Raw genomic sequence first — 17,401 nt, forward strand, 5'->3', positions numbered from 1 at the left:
TAATAATATTTGAAAGAAAACAATTTAAATTATGATGATTTATTGGGACTTTTAGTTGGGAAATTGACGTTTAGTGGATAATGAGCTGTTTAATAGAATATTGTAGCTTGATTTGTAATATTGTGGATTTTGTGAAATTTTAACGGATTTTTAAAATTTTGAAAATCCAATTTTTGTTTTTAACTGTTTTTGAAATTTCAAATTTTAGTGAATTCGTAACGATAATTTAAATTTCAAATTGAATGCCAAGCAAATGTTTTTAAAAGCAACACTTTATTCCAAAACTGTTCAAATTTTGAACTTCAAAACACTACAAAAGCTCTGTAAAAGTGACAAAGCCTTACAAATGTTACTTAAATGATACAGGAACCATATAAATGTTTTTAAATGTGCTAGAATTCTCTTTGTTTCCAAAAACAATACAAAAGCAATTGCTCCGAATTTGTAAGGTTTTCAGTAATTTAATGATTTAAATTCTACAAAACCGTTAAAAACCCATTAGATTTCAACCTTTAAAAATACAATTTAAACACCTACTATGATTGCATTTTAATGTCATTAAAGCAATCATGCCATAAAACTGCATCAACAAGCAATCTCAAAAATGAGACATAAAAATCTAGGGCATGTCATTAAAAAATTTTAAAATTAAATTCTCAAGTGAAGACAACAATGACAAAAAATTATTTCAGTTATTTCACTTCCTTAATCATCTTTCACATGAAAATTGTAATAATTTAAACATTTTTGCTCTTCAATTTTTTTTTTTTAAGTTCTGTAAATTTTGCATGAAATGAATAAGAAAAATGAAATAATGTCTAAAGTCATTGTCATTAAGCCAATAATTTTCCTCAATGATGACAAACGAATTGAGATTTTTTTTTTTTGCTCGTTTATTCATTTAGACTCAACGAGTTGTTCTGTAGCGTCGGTAGTGGAAGTTTAAATTTAAATTCGATTTATGGGCACGTGGACCTATTTTGCTTGGGGAAAATTTATACATTCTTGATCGGAAAATGTAATTTTATCTAGCGAATGCATGTGATTACGTCCTGATGATCTGTAGCTTTTTATGATGTAATCTTTCGTTCAACTTGACAACGGTCATCCAATTTTCAAAAAATCTTCGTTAAATTCAACGAATGTTACACAACAAAAGGATTTTCCCGCCAAAAAATACAACAACAAAAGAAAATTTCTCAACGCAATTTCTGCTTTTACGACATTTTGGCTTTAATTCACATTTTCTTATTGTATTTTAATTCTTGAACAGCTGCAGCAATATGTCCACAAATTTGTAAGTATTAATTATCATACACAATAATAAATTTGTTAAATATTTTCACTAATTTTTAAGGAATTTTTTCTTTTGAACAATGTCTTTTCGTCTAATTTTCATTTATTTTAAGGCATTTCTATCTATAGAGGATGTCTGTTTTGAGTATAGATTATTGTTGAATTGAACAGATTGAAGATTTGTGAGTATTTTGTGAAATATTGTATTTTAATGTGTTGTATCAAATTACTGGTCGTTGATATTGTGAAGACAGCTTTACAATGGTCGCATTAGCAGCAATTAAATAATTGAAGTCAGGCAGTTTCTAGAAATATCTCAATCAAGGGAATTGTAAAGGTAAATCAGTTTGTAGTCATCTGTTATATCACTTTTGTCATCAAAATTCACTGCCAACCGGCGCTAGACACAACAACACAATGTAAAATACCGTCGCTATCACAATATCACATTCATTAACATCAACAAAAAACGAAAAACTAGTAAACAACAAAAAATTTGCATCCTTGCGTTCCTAAACTACAAATTAAAAATACATTCGTGTCATAGACTTAAACATACAGCAAAAAATTTACTATTAATCGCCATAGAATCATCGTAAATAACATTTTAATGAGAATCGACTTGTTTTTGTCACTTTAGGCCAGTGTCACATAATGTTTATATCGTCATGACATGATTGACGGCTTGTTCAGCACAAAATCCGTGACTCATTTCAGTTAAAAATTTTCACTTTCCACGAAAAATTTTTGTTCAGCTTATTTGTAATTAGAAAAAGTTTTCCGCCTATTTTTTCTGCTTGTCTGACGTCGAACTATTAAGGCATTTGGTTATAGACGAAAAACTTTTTCAATTACTCACCGAGATTAATTGCATTGCATGTAAAATAAACAATTTTATTGCTTTAATCTTGCATCCAAAAAAAAAAAAAAATTTGTTCTGTAAAATTTATGAGAGACAACATGTAGTGATCATGAGTCACTTGTAAGCTACGTACAGACACAAAGGATGTTTAAACTTCACGCGACAAACTCAATTCATTCATGAAAGAAAAAAAAAATTCATTTTCTTCTCTCAATTACCCTAGTTAAGCGCCATGACTGCTCTTGAAATAAATCTCTCGTAAAAATCCTCACGATTTTTTCTTACTTTACAACGCTTGATTTTTTATGATTTTTCATTTTCTCTATTCTGTGACCTTCATAGACATTTTTTTAGAGTGTGTGTAGGTACACACTTTAAATTGCTTTCTTTTTCAACAAATACATAACGAAAAGCAATTTTTCTTCTCTTCTATCTAACAGGCATAGAATATGGTCTGAGGAGTTTGGGAAATATTCAAATTTGGATGTCTGTATAGACTGTGTAGACTCAAGGAAGCAATGAAGTAATTATACCGTCGTAGTAGCTAAAGCTTCACTTAACAGAATAGTTCCAAAAGAACGAGAGGAAGGCCGATAAGTTCCTGGATTGGATGTGTTGATAAGGACGATGGAGTTCTCGATCTGGCGGAAGTCATCGAATAATAGAGCTGTTTTCAGTCGTTCTGTAAAAGCGGCAATGAGCCCCCGTGTGCCCCAGTTAAGGAAGTAAATATATAGACTGTAGTTTTAACTTAAGCTTCAATTAAGAACATAGTTGCAGTAACTAAGTGAGGAAGTTTACTGTTGTTAACGGAAGGATAGTATTTTAGTTTAATAATTCACTTCTAAATTTAAGTTAACTAATTCATGCATTTTAACTATAAATAACTACTTTCTATCAAAAACCTAACATTTAAACCCGCATTAGAAGTATACAGATGTTGAAATGAATGAATGAATTAAAGCAATTGTCATTTGATAAACTGCTTTATCTTGCTTACTTCCCTGGCTACTGCGCAAGTGGGCTCATTGCCACACGAAGAGAGCGACTAAAGCCGGCTTTATCCTTCTATTTTTTACTACCCACTTTTTGTTATTCACATAACTTTTGTAACGGCCATGCTCGTTTTGAATAGCTTTTGATCACAGTAGAGATATTGCTGAACATTCTGGCGTAGCAACAATTTCTCTTTCATTTACTTATAAGTTTTAAACAAATGCAGCACGTTAGAACAATGATCAAAATAGATGTGATGGACAACAGTGACTAACCATGAATGAAAAGGTCATGAACCATATAGAGCGTGCGGTTCTGGTGGAAGCCTACCACCAAGGTAAAGCGAAACAAATAGCCCATAACTGCTCAAAAGCTTTGTCAACCTGAACTCCAGTCAAAGAATCAAGCAAGTAAATGAACAAACTTTTCTAAGCACTCATTCCAAATCCTCAGATCACAATTGCAGCCTTACAATCAAGCAACAAAAAGTATTATTTCAAATTCGCAAAGCACAAAGAAGAAATAGTAAAAAATTTTTCACGAACACTGAAGAAAAAATAATGAGAAAAACAGCCAGAAAAACTTTTTCTATTTAAACACAAAAAAAAAGCAACTCTCATTTGGCGAAAAGTTGCGAGTTCATTCACAAGTTCGATGAAAAACAGCTGTAGTCGTTTTCGTAAAAGTATTGAATGATGAACATTAAATACAACAAATTTTCATTTTCATTCTCTCTTCGATCGCTTGCCTGCTCGCTTGTTCGGTTCTGACAAAAAAAATAACAAAAAAAAAAAAAAACATTCTCAAGTTTATGAATGGTAAGGAAAATCACACAAAAAAATAGAGGAATTTCCTGGCAATTATCCAAAAGATATTTTCTTTTTTCAAACATTAAATTGTGTTATTCTTATCATTCGAAACAATTTTCTCGCGTTCGACCGTCATCTCAGTGAGCGTAAAAAGGAAAGAAAAGTTGTTCAGTCTCTCGGTGGTTTTTGATCCGTTCCGATGTGTCTGCTAGAAACTAAAGTGTAAAAAATAGATTTTTCTAATAAAAATAAAATTAAAATTGAACAAAAAGAAAAAAATTTGATAAAAAAAAATACAAAAAAATTCAATTCCGAATGAATAGCAACGGGAGTAGCAGTAACTCAAAGTAATTAAGTGAAACTTTTTCTAAATTAGCACAGAAGCTTAATGGCAGTCAGGAGATTGAAAATATTGTGACCCTGTAGTGCCATTCAAATACTCACACCACGTGTTTTATTTTCCTTCATACGGAGATCACAATGGAATTGCAGTGAAAACATCTTGAAAGCCTTGAATGAAAATTTTTTTTTGGCATACGTGTTGTGTTCCACATGATTTCACAAGAAGCATATTATTAAAAATGAAAAAATTTCATGTTTAATGTGATTTTGGGAAGGATTTGTGTGAATTAAATGAAAAATTTGCAAGTGTTGGGAATATGATTACAGTGTTGACACTACATAAACCTCGAAAATCCTCAAAAATATGAAATTTTGGATTTTTGGATTAAGGTTTTAGAATTTTGTGGAAATAAACTCTTAAACAAAATTAAACAGCGAAAAAGCAGCAATGGTCAAGTGGTTAGAGCGTCGGAGTATCGTTCTAACGACCCGGGTTCAATCCCAGGGAAAGTCTAGTTGGATTCGGATGTTTTTTCGCTGTTCTAGTCACACTAATTCGGTTTATGTGATTCGCGATACACAAATTGTGGCTAGGTACGTTGCATTGATATACCCTGGATCATGCAGCGTGCAGAGTTAAGTAAAGCAAAATGTCCATTGGACTGTCCAACTCTTGAACAGAGGCGCTGCTAGAAAATATTCAATTTATAGTCATAGATCATATACAGTTCCTGATATTTCGAATTCACAAAGATGGGTCCGGACGCCCTAACTACGGAACTGCTCTTAAATTGTCAATCTAGACCACTCTATGTGCTATTTGTTGAATATTAAGTCCGAAAGGACATGAATGCGTTAGAATGTGGTATTAACTTATCGTTAATTAGCTATGTACTATTTTTGTTTACTCAAAAAAGAAATATCAATTTCACTTTAGTCTCTCCTAGCTTAAATCAAAAGAATTTATTGTTGTTAATGCATTACTCGGGATTAAAAACTCTTAATTACTGTGTTTATTTGATATTGTGCTCATTCTGTGATTTAAAATCGGCGAAAGACTCCTGAACAAGTGTTTATGTATATCTGTGAAGTTAACACATGTTAAACCCGAGCAATGTATGCCAACAAATATTAACACAGAACATATCAGGAGGAGCACAATGTAGTTAAGATAGTGATCGGGTTAACGGCAAGAACCTACATAACGATGTGCTTCTAGTCATTGTGGATCCAAAATTCCAAATGCTTTAATGGCACAGAATGACTTCTACGGTAACTGAAAACAGTGGGCTGTGTGGGAATACCTCTGTGATAATGGCTACTAGACGTGAAATTGCCTTAATTGCTAATTTCGGTCCTTTATTACGACAAAAACTGTAATTTGTGACATTGTGTCGGATATTCCCCATAAAATCTAAAATAATTCACCAAAATGCCATTCTGTCTCATAAAACAACTATATTCCAACTCTGCAACCAGACTGCCATTAAATCTTCTGATGCTATAATTAAAAAAGTTCAGTGTGCTTGAAAAAAATCAAATAATCTACAAAAAATAAAAAAATAAATTTCTCTCTCGATCTAGACTTCACTACAATCTATATCACTCAACAGCACATGGAATTTGCTGTGAATTATCGATACGTAATGAAGAAGAAGCAGATAAAAATGCATCAGACATTAAACGTCAATCGGTTGAATTTATATTTGCTGCCAATAATCAAAAAATTCCAACAATCCCAGGAAATGCACTCGATAAGTTCATGAATGTTACTACATTAAATCTAATTAACATTAATCTGAGCACCATAACATATCGACATTTTAAGGATATGGTACAGCTTAAGTATCTCGATTTGTCATGCAATAAATTGAGAAAATTACCACGTAAATTATTCAAAGAATGTGAAAATCTGACAGATCTTTCATTTACAAATAATCAGGTGAGAAACTAATAAATTAAAAGATCTAATGATCATAACATACAGTTCAGTGTACTTGTGATATACATACCCAATAATTTCATTAATAGCTTGACTCTTTTGCGGTTGTTTATTTATTTTTTTACTTGGCTGATCAAAATATATCGTGGACTTAATTAAATGAGATTTTTGACTTGCTTAAAAGACATTTTAAGATGTGCTGAATATAATGAATCGTTTAATTTATCTGGTTGATCTTTATCTAATCTAAATAGGATGTGAATTATGGGATTTGATGAAGATTATTTGAGTAAACAACGTTTTTACAATTAGTAAAGGTGTTGATGTGGGATTTCCGGATAGTGACTTAGTTAAAGTGATGCTATAGATGGTTGTTAAGATTGTTATGAGTCTGGCATAGTTTAGTATGTGAAAAATTGAGTTTAATTTGTGAATTTAATATGATTTGACCGGGATACAAGCCATTTTCTTGAATGTATTGTAGATTAGGGATCTAGCAAGTGTTTGGTTAGTGTCATAATGATCTTTCCGTCCGCATGACTGACATCTAACTGTCATTAGCTTCACATTGCAATTTTAGTCGTAATGGCTTCTATTTGGTGGGATAGCAACAGAATCTTGTCAATTTGTCGCTCGACAAATGCTAATTAAGCCATGTCCCTTTATCTACAAGTTCAACTAGTCTTCTAGACTTCATGGCAAATCCTTTTACAACGACATCGTCATTATGTGTCGCTCGGGACAGATCATTCACGACAGTGTTCCTCGGAACAGAACAATATAGAACTTCAGACTTTCAAGGCTTTAAACCCTCAAGTATAAATAGGAAATATCAATAATTTATCGACTTTAAGTAACTACTTGTGTAAAATTACTTTTTATTCAACTCACAAAAAATTTACCTTGAAAAGCATATAAAGTAACAACTCAAAAATAAACTCAACTCAATTCATCAAAACCGCAACCTTTTAAACTTCGACTTCAAGGCTTCCCTTTTTTCTTCTTCCACTCTAAGCATTCACAAAATTAGAACTACTTTGTTTTGTTTATGGAAAAATTTCCATCACGTATAAAGCCCGTGGAAAATTTTTTCATTCCATTTTTCATTCCGGACCATTTTTCAGCATCCCACATAATAAATAAACATTTTTGTTGATCGGCTGAAGATGAGAAGCCATTTCTCTTATTTCTGTATAGATATGCGGTCTATTTACCTATAAAAAATATATATATATCTCATATTTCTGTTAATTTTGAGCGCATGTGAGGTTAATTTAGTGGGGAGTTGAAATGATAATTGGCTTGCTGGGTGATTGGATGATGTAAGAGATTTGGATCGGGATTAATGATTTACTCAGTACTTAAGACCTGAGCTTGAAATCGACTCGGATTTTGAATGGAAAAGTCGACTCGACTTAATCTAAAATCTGAGTCGTCTATGAGCTCTGCTGAAGATTGAAGCAACTCAAATAGCTCAGTGCATCCTTCCTAGTTTGGTTTTATTTAGCTAATATGTTGAGAACTAATTAACTGTCGTTTAACATTTGAATTGTATTTGCAACTAGAATTAATAGTTGCATTCCCCTTTCAAAGTTGTTAGCCCCCTCATGTAAGCATTCAATTTGTTTCTAAACTCCAAAGAATAAACATTATCGTGAATAATTAAATCCGTTTGGAAGTTCTTTAATTATACTTATTAATTAACGTCCGGTGTGTTTATAAACCTCAGCATACTAGTTTAATAGCTTACAAATTGATCCAGAAGCTTAATAGATTAAACTCACCTAACCAAACTCTAATAACAAACATCTTCTAATACCTTCCATTTATTTTCTAATTCATTACAGATAATGGAGATTGATGAAACTGCATTTCAAGGACTTGTAAATTTAAAGCGACTAAGTCTTCGCAAGAATTCCCTAACCGAGTTTTATCCTGATACATTTGCTGATTTGGACAAACTGGAGTCATTGATGTTAGAGAACAATAGCATTTACTCAATAAATGACGTCATCTTTAGGAACTTAAAGAACCTTAACAAACTAGATTTGAAGACAAACAAAATATTCCGAATTCAACCGGATTCGTTTAAGAATTTAATCAATTTAAAGTCATTAAATTTAGAAGAAAATATGTTGAGTATAATCCATTATCAGCTATTACAAACAACAACACTTTTAGAATCACTAAATTTATCGAGAAATAGTCTTTCAAAGATACACAATTTAGCCTTCGTAAAATTGGCATCACTTCAAAATTTGTATTTAAACAACAATGAAATTACGGGAATAAGTGTCGAATTATTTCGTCACCAAAAATGTCTGAGAGAGCTGTACATGCAATCTAATAAAATTTGTCAAATCATGTCGGGAGCGTTTAAGGGATTAAATAACATTCGAGTCATTAATTTGTCGGAGAATGCAATCAGCTCATTACCCGAAAATCTATTTTTGCTTACAAATACACTCAAGAAGCTTAACCTTAGTAATAATTGTATTGAAGAGATTTCGGGTAAGCAATTTAGAAGCTTGTTGTCAATTGAGGATATAGACTTGTCAGTCAATAAATTAAAACGTATTCATGCTGAGACATTTGAAAATACATCAAAATTAAAGAAATTGGACTTGTCATGCAATGAAATTACAATTTGCTATCCAGATGCATTTATTGAGCTGGAAAATGTCAATGTGATCTCAATGACATCCAATAAATTGAAGAAACTTCCAGACTTTCGGGATCTCCAGAATCTAGTCACACTTACTCTTTCCGAAAATCAAATCACATCAATTCCACCAAACAACTTTAAATCCTTAATCAGCCTCAAAAAATTAGACTTAAGTCACAATGAGATTGAGGAGATAGATGACTTGGCATTTGAATATTTAGTCGATCTAAAGGACCTTGACCTTAGTTACAACAAAATTGCATCATTTACAGAAGATGTTTTCAAGCCACTTTTAAAATTGGAAGTGCTCACATTAGAAAATAATTTACTGCAAAGACTCGAGACGGAAACATTTAAATGCTTAAAAAATCTAAAATATCTTCATCTTACAGACAACTACATTGAGTTTATTGAGGAAAAGTTTAAAGATGAACTTGTAAATTTGAAGCAATTTAATGCGACTAATAATGTCTGTGTGAGTCAAGATTTTCGTAATATGGCAGATGTGATGGGATTTCGTGTTACTTATTGGTATTATCCACATACAAGGCATGGTGACTCGTGTAAAATATCAATTGCACATGAGAATCAAGTGACGATTAATCCACAGCATCTTCGTGAAGAGAATATTAAATATTTACATATCAAATCTGACAATTATCGTACCATTCCGAAATATATTCATCGCTTCCAAAATTTATCGATTGTGAATCTTGAACAGGCTGGAATTAGGGAGATATCATCAGAATTATTCTCAGAATTCGTTCATCTCAAAGTCCTCAATCTTAGTGACAATAAACTTAAAGAAATTCCAGCTAAAATTGCACGACGGTCGCTGGATCTTAAGGAAATCAATCTAGAGAACAACTTGATAGAGAAGATCGACAAGGATGCCTTCATTGGTCCTGGAAATCTAGAGATCCTCAATCTCAGCAACAATGATTTATCAAATCTTCATTGGGAAACTTTCCGACCACTAAAGCAGCTTAAAAGTCTCCTCCTAGACAACAATAAAATCACAATCATTTGCAATAAACAATTTGCGACCCAATCAGCACTTGAGGAACTAAATCTAAGTCACAATATAATTTTCTCATTACATCCAGATTCGTTTAAAAATTGCAAGAATCTTAAGATCTTGTACTTAAATGATAATCGCCTTAAGAGCTTCTCGTCCGAATTGTTTCATGCCTCAACAAAACTCACAAAATTAGACTTAAGTAAAAATCATTTGAGGAACATCAATAATGAGTCGTTCAGGAACTTATCGAACCTCAAAATCTTGAACCTTAAAAGTAATGAGTTATGTGAGCTGCAGGCTGATACGTTCCTTAAACTTAACCTTCAAGAGTTGAACCTGCAATATAATAAAATTGATGATTTCTATCCGGATGCGAATACATTTTTGTCACTGACTAAAAATATATCAACTTTAAATATTGCAGATAATAAATGTACGGCAGACATGAATGCTCAAAATATTTTTAAGTCAATGAGCAAGTTGAAAAATTTGATTCTTTATGTGTAACAGATTTGCAGCTATAATTATAATGATGATAAGTTTATAAACATACATGCGGATACTTTCAATGAAAAAATAAAAAAAAACAAAAAAAAAAAATATGATGAAAAATTACTAAATGACTTTATTTTTATCGGGCGGACGTGGACATTTGTCGACTTTTTCATTCAATTTTTTTGTTGTCTCTCAGCTTTTTCAGATTCAAAACAGAGTGGAATTAAGAAAATTCGTCGTATCAAATCAAAGCAGAGCTCGAAGTCAACTTGAATTTTATATGGAGCCGAGCCGAGTTTCCATCCAACATTCAAGCGTTGTATAAAAGCCAATAGTACAAGATCCAAGCAGCACAAAGTGTTGGCTAGAACACTGTCAAGTCGTCGTATAACGCGTCGTTGTCCTAACAGAAGATTTCGGTCCAATTAAACGTCGAATCTTGCAGTTCGTAGCATTTTACCTTTCGGGAAAATAGAGCTCTTTAAGGAAGTGGCTAGCTGACAAAATCGGAAACCTTCACCCAACTTTATTGACAGTTCTGGACACTAAAAGTTGCAATTACAGTAAATTTAAGCTGAAGACACTATCAAGAGACACAACCAGGAATGTAATTACGAAGATTTTGAGTTAAAGCTCCTAAAGTTGTTGAAAATGTAAACTAAGCCTGGTTACTCTCCTGGACACAATTTTAAGGTACAATCTCTGACTCACCATCAAATCATCCAATTCTGATCTTAAATTCATCCCTGCAGTCTCTTCAAAATTAATCTTCTTATTTTTTACTCATTTTTCTAACTTTTTTTTTACTCTTTTCTTTTCACAGTTGCCGTAAAAATTTTATAGCATTTTTCTTCAAAGCTATTTTGACACTTTAGATTGGTGAATAGGTGGATTGGAGGGCTAAAGAGACTATTAAAAATTCAAGTTTTCAACATTTAGTCAAATAAATTAGGAATGCCAGACATTTTTCATACCGTTATGACAGGAACTTAATGGGAATTAAATTCTTTATAGGATGGTGTGAATATTTGTGGATTTAAAGTAAAGAGAATGTTTAGATCAGTGGTTGATAACCTGTGTGTTGCGGTAATTTTGAAAACGTCATGAACAGAATGCCGTATGCGGTTTCTGTCTAGGCTAATCAACAAAGTGTGCCGTCTAAAATAATAGGTTGCCCACTCCTGAATTTGAATGTTGGCTTTGAAATTGCATAGGAGACGAATGAATCAGTCCCGAGCCGCACCACATATTTTACAGAGCAATCCAACGTCATTTTGCTTGTGGCAAATCTTTAAAATTATATTGAAGTATCTTGACGTAAATTTTTGTTCCTTTTGATGCTCCGAAGTATGATATAGGTTTCCAGAGTCCATTCGAACTTCGAATTCCAAGTGACTTCTTAATAGTCTCATGTGTTGCATGGGTTTTAATGCATAAAAATAGAAACAAAAACGAAGAAACAATTTAATAAAGTAAAAAGAATAATTTGGCACTGAAAATTAAATCTTAATAATGCTGAGTTTAAGCAATAAGTTCATTGAACTTGATAAAACTAGAGCACTGTGCTTAAATTTATTATCTTTAAAATAAAACTTTTACTGTGTGAGCAACAATGCAAAAGTGTTGGGAATTAGAAACTGGCAGAAGCTATTCAAAGACGGATCCAGCTTCCGACGAACTCTAAATGCGTCATTGAGCCCTCGTCCGCCTTCGTCAAGGAAGTAAGTTAGTAAAATCATACTCAATTCAGTAAACTTCAATTCCAACAAAATTGTCTATCCTTTATCCATAAAATTGACCATCTCAACAATTTATTGACTCAGACACTGCAGCAACAACTGCATAAAGCATATATATTCAGCATTAAAGTTATAGACTAAATAAAATATGAAGTCTCGACCCTTATATTAAAGAATTTAAACTGGCATGCAGTCAAAAAAGGAGGAGGAGCTGTTGTTTAATATCAAATAAATTCCAAAAACCGATAATTTTTCATTAAAAGAATCGCACTTTCAAAGGAAATGATGATATATGAAGAAAATAAATTAGTGAGAGATCAAAATACTTCATCACATGAATTAACTTATTTTTTGATAATTTTAAGGAGAGTGGGTAGGCATGTCTTGCATAGCAACTGTGAGTTTATTTTGGATTTTGTGAGTATTTTTGGAAGGAAATGATTTAGCTGATGACAGTCACAGACTACTGACTGTTTTAATGGATTAAGTGTGGTTCATGAGACTCGGACCTTGACCTTATTAATTGCATCTTATGTAAAAAAGAGAGTAGAGCTGAAATGGATAATAATATTGGTTAACTGTCCCTCAAATCCAGGGGTGGGCAAACTTTATACTGAAGCACACTAGTACCGTGTGTTGTTGCAGTCGAAGCTCATCACTAATGTGCCGCGGCACACAGGTTGCTCACCGTTGCTCTAATCAGTACCATATAGTACCATAAAGTTTGAGGAATTTTTGAGTAACTGTAAAAGTATTTACAATAGTCATAGCCAAAACTAGCTCAGCTGTTTCTAGCGTAAGTGATTAATATTGTCATGTGAATGTAAATTCCTGTCATGTTATTAAAACATTATAAATCCACAAATTTCACTTATTTTAATTCCAACTATTCAATAAACTGCAAATAGTCTACATCCACAGCCAACAAAAACATAGAAAACTCATTACACATTTTCCATTGACTATTAAAATAAATTATTCTAAAACAACATTGTAGCAGGCACAGCATCATCACTGCAAATAAACAATTTTAGTTTCCTGCCATTTAACAACTTATTTACTACATTTTAAAATTAAATAAAATATATTTTATAGATCCTCTCGATATTTTTGTCATTAACACAAGCTAGTGAAAACATTTTCATCCACATGATCGTCACTGTTTTACTGTCATGGATTCACTCAGAGAGAAATGTCTAAAAATTAACGTCTATAAATTTTATTTTAGGTGATATAAAATATGTATATATTTTTTTTAAGCGTCATCGGTCGACTAGCTGAAATGAATTTTTGTGAAAGATTTTTGATGAGTTTTTATTGTTGATTGCGAATATTGTAAGGGATATAAATTGTATTGTGGATGATTTTTATGGATTGTTTTAGCGACGGATTTACGTATTGAAAATTGTTGTGTAAATATTTTTGATTTTTTATATGAAATTGATGAAGAATTTGATGAGAATTGATCTGATGATGTTATACAGATGACTTAGTTACTGCATTAGAGATCTGTACTAATAGTGCAGTAAGAAGTATCGGCAGACTCCACAGTTTAGGACGAACAAAACGTTGTCGTCAAATTTTTTGAATTTATTCAAAAATTGAGCACAAATCACCCATATGAAAGGCTCAGAAATCAACAGAATTAGCCAATCTATTGAACTATTTGGTGTTTACTGTCTTATTCTGGCCTTACAGATGAAATGTGATCCATGGCCTCCCTTAGTTCGAGTCTGAAGCTGGATTATTTGCTGTGAACCGCTTGGTTTATCGGAAATATTATCAAAATCATTCACAACCATGTAACAGAATTGTGTGAAAATGCTGTATCGACAACATTTGGTAACACTCTTTGAGGATGGTTGAGAATTGAGCCACGATCAGGCACTCAAAAATATTGCTCTTTGTTTACTGTACCTTTCCTAAAGCACGGTGAGTATTGTACTTTTGGAGTGTTTAAACCTTGGATTCGAACCCACGAACTCACAAATAAGATGTTTGCTGATATCCAGTCTGTTTTCTAACCACTCGGCTACAGAGGCCTTATTCTCGTATTAAGATAATAGCCTTAATATGGCTCAATATATTAGATCCCAATTTACTCAGACAGCATCTTATTATTACTCAAAATTCAGCAAAAATGTTAAAAATGACAAAAATCTTCGTAAAAAAATCATTTAAAATCTCTAAAAATCCAAAACATTTTATCGCAAAAACTTCCAATAAAAATCTCAAAACTGTCATTAAAGTTGTAAACAATTTATGTCGTAAAAATTATAGTAAACATCACCAAATACCGAAAGGAATGAGAACGAAAATTAATTTATTTTAACCATGGCCTATATTTCACCGATTAACCTCTAAATCAAATAGAAAATTGAGAAGAGAAAACAAAATATCCACCAAAAAATGTTATTTATAGAATTTAAAAAACATATTTTTAATTCTTTATATTTTTTCGGATATTTCTGTTGTTGTTGAACAAGAGCTTGAGGCAATTTTTCACAATTAATTCGACAAAATATTTATCTACTGTGGATTATTGTGATCATCACAAGCAAATAAATACATCAACAAGAACCGGAAAATAAGATTAGGTAATAAAGATGATCAATAAAAGTAAATTAACTGTAAATTTATTTGGAGACACAAACTCTTGAAAATGTACGAAAATTGCATTGATTTATCTTCCTGATTCTCCTGCTTACTGTCATTATTGTCTCATTTTATTTTATGTTATTTATTTGTTTAAATCCTTTTTGAGGTAGAAAGATTGCAAGATATCGGTATTCTTTTGAAATTGGATAGGAAATTGTTGGTTTTTATTGGAAGAGGAAGTTCTTCAAAAAGTTAATATTATTGAGGTATTTACTTAAGTGTCATTGAGATAGATTTAATTTTGAGATAAATTGGAATTTAAAAAATAATTTGAAATTTTTGAAATTTTTGAAATTTTTTAATTTAAATGTTTTAATTTTTGAAATTTGAAATTTTGTTTTTCTATTTCAATGATTTTTAATTTTTTTTTTAATTTAGTTGAAATTTAGAAATTTAAATTTGGAAATTGCATTGAAATTTTAAAAAAATTTATTTTTAATATTTTTGATTCCAAAGTTTAAGAAGAGTTAAATTTTAGAAGTAATTAGATTTTAAATTAAAATTTTCAACATTTTTTTTTAAATTAAGTTTGAATTTTTAAATTTTTAGACTTTTGAAAGATTTTATTTAAAATTGAATAATTTTTAAAAATTTGCTTCAAATTGATTTAAAATTCAAATTTTAAACAAAGATTTGTAAAGAAAATTTTAAAAAATTAAAATTTAATTAAATCGAAACTTAAAAAATCAATTTTTAACAAATTATAAAAAAACTCAAAACAAAAAATAAAAAATATTCAAACGAAATAAAAAATTCAATTTAAAATCCATAAAATTCCCTCCAGTCAATTCAAAAACCATTGTTATTCCGCAAACCTCACATCATCATCCATTTCCACGCCATTTTCAAAAAACCAAAATTTATCTAGCCATATTTTAATATTTAAATTTACATCATTCTTTACTCAAATCCTGTTATTTTATTAGGGGTTGATGATACGTTACATCAACGACTCTATCTTTTAATTAAAATGTATTTTCCATGAGAACCATAAACTGATTAAATAATATGACAAACAAAATTGTGTTCATATGACAATGTTGATGGAAAAATTGTAGTCAGTTTTAAAATTAATACATTGAGTAGTCTCGGCAGGCCATAGACATGTGGTTTTGTTGTTGAAAAAAAAAGTTGTTGAAATTCAATTGGATTTTTATGAGGGAAATCCAGTGAGAGTAATTTTGTGTAGAATTTTTAGAGATTTTTAAAATTTTTGGGAAATGGGAAGTATTTTGAAGTAGATTTTGATGAAATAGTCTCAATATGTCAGGAATTATGTTTAATTTCTGATTTTTTTACAATTTTTAATTTTGTAATTTTATATTCCATTGAGAAAGAATTCAAGTTATTGAATCTTAAAGCTTGGATAAAAATTAAACAAATTTTCAATTTAATGTAAAATTAAAATTAAAAATTAGTAAAAAAATTTAAAAATTTTAAAAATTCTTTAGAGTTTATTTTAGCTAAAATCCAAAAAAAACTTTTGAAAAATTTTAAAAAACAAATCAAAACGTGATTGTTTAATTTAATTTAAAACTTGAATACAATTTAAAATTCAGACAAATTTCAAAAATTAATTAAAATTAAGTAAAGTTTAAAATGGAACTTAAATCAAAATTTAAGTCTTCAATTTATGTTTATTTTCAACAAAACTCTAAATTCCTCATTTAAACTAATTTATTTTGCAAAACCAGACCATTTTCAAATAACTTTTAATCTTCAAAAACTTTAAAATTAATTTACAAAATTCTTGAACAGTAGCCAAAACCACATCAGCCAAACAGCCGGCAAATCATCAAAAAGCCCCAAACTAATTCCACCCAAACAATAAAAGTTAAAAACAAATTCGAAAAAACCAAAAAAATGAGCAAATTATAAATAAAAAAACGCATCTAAGAAGATTATGAAACTTAAGACGGATCGGACAATATCAATGCGAAATTTAATACAATAAACTGTGAGATGAGCACACAATAGAATCAAAATGCTTCCTATTTTCTCATCCACAGGATATTGCGGGCGAGAAATTACATTTTTTTCGGCTTTTAAAAGTTACGAAATAAACAAATTTCTTTCGAGCATAAGTAATGACTCTATTATAATTTTTTTAGGTAATCTAAATCCGATTGTAAAGATAATGCCGACAATACTAAGGATAGATCAGTCATTGTTGTGTGTGAGGAGGAATTAAGGAAAGAGAAAGTAAAATGGAAATATCTAAAGTGAACATCTGAGGATCGTTAAAAATTCATAAAACTTTCATTTACTGCATATTATTTAATTTGAGGCAAGGTGTAGACATTTCAGCAGTAATATTTTGGTATATAATGTCATGTACAATTTTATGAACTGTCTTGTGATGATTGAATTAATAGATGAGCTCTTTTTTGAGAGATTTTGTGGATATTTAAGATTAAAAATAGAATTCAACAGTATTTTTTGGTAAATTTAGATTTGATTAAGTTGATTTCCTTGTGTTCCAAGGTCGGTTGTTTTGAACAGATCTTGAAGTCTGCTCGAATTTTGTATAAAGTCGAAGCGACTTTTGCTTACAAAATCTTAATGAAATTCGAGCT

General features: G+C 30.8%; 1 protein-coding gene across 1 annotated transcript; it reads left to right on the forward strand.

Annotated features, from left to right (window-relative positions):
- The first annotated feature begins 1,409 nt into the window (after positions 1 to 1,409).
- On the forward strand, positions 1,410 to 10,527 carry LOC139086371 (protein artichoke-like). The gene is made up of 4 exons (XM_070634804.1): positions 1,410 to 1,478; positions 2,599 to 4,310; positions 5,890 to 6,247; positions 8,095 to 10,527. Exons 2-4 carry the CDS (start codon positions 4,279 to 4,281, stop codon positions 10,438 to 10,440), a joined length of 2,736 nt encoding a protein of 911 aa, XP_070490905.1. The 5' UTR covers positions 1,410 to 1,478; positions 2,599 to 4,278; the 3' UTR covers positions 10,441 to 10,527.
- Positions 10,528 to 17,401: the final 6,874 nt, after the last annotated feature.

This window comes from Chironomus tepperi, unplaced genomic scaffold (genome assembly GCF_022539635.2).
Source record: "Chironomus tepperi strain 1889 unplaced genomic scaffold, CSIRO-AGI_Ctep_v1 contig_85, whole genome shotgun sequence".
Classification (NCBI taxonomy): domain Eukaryota; kingdom Metazoa; phylum Arthropoda; class Insecta; order Diptera; family Chironomidae; genus Chironomus; species Chironomus tepperi.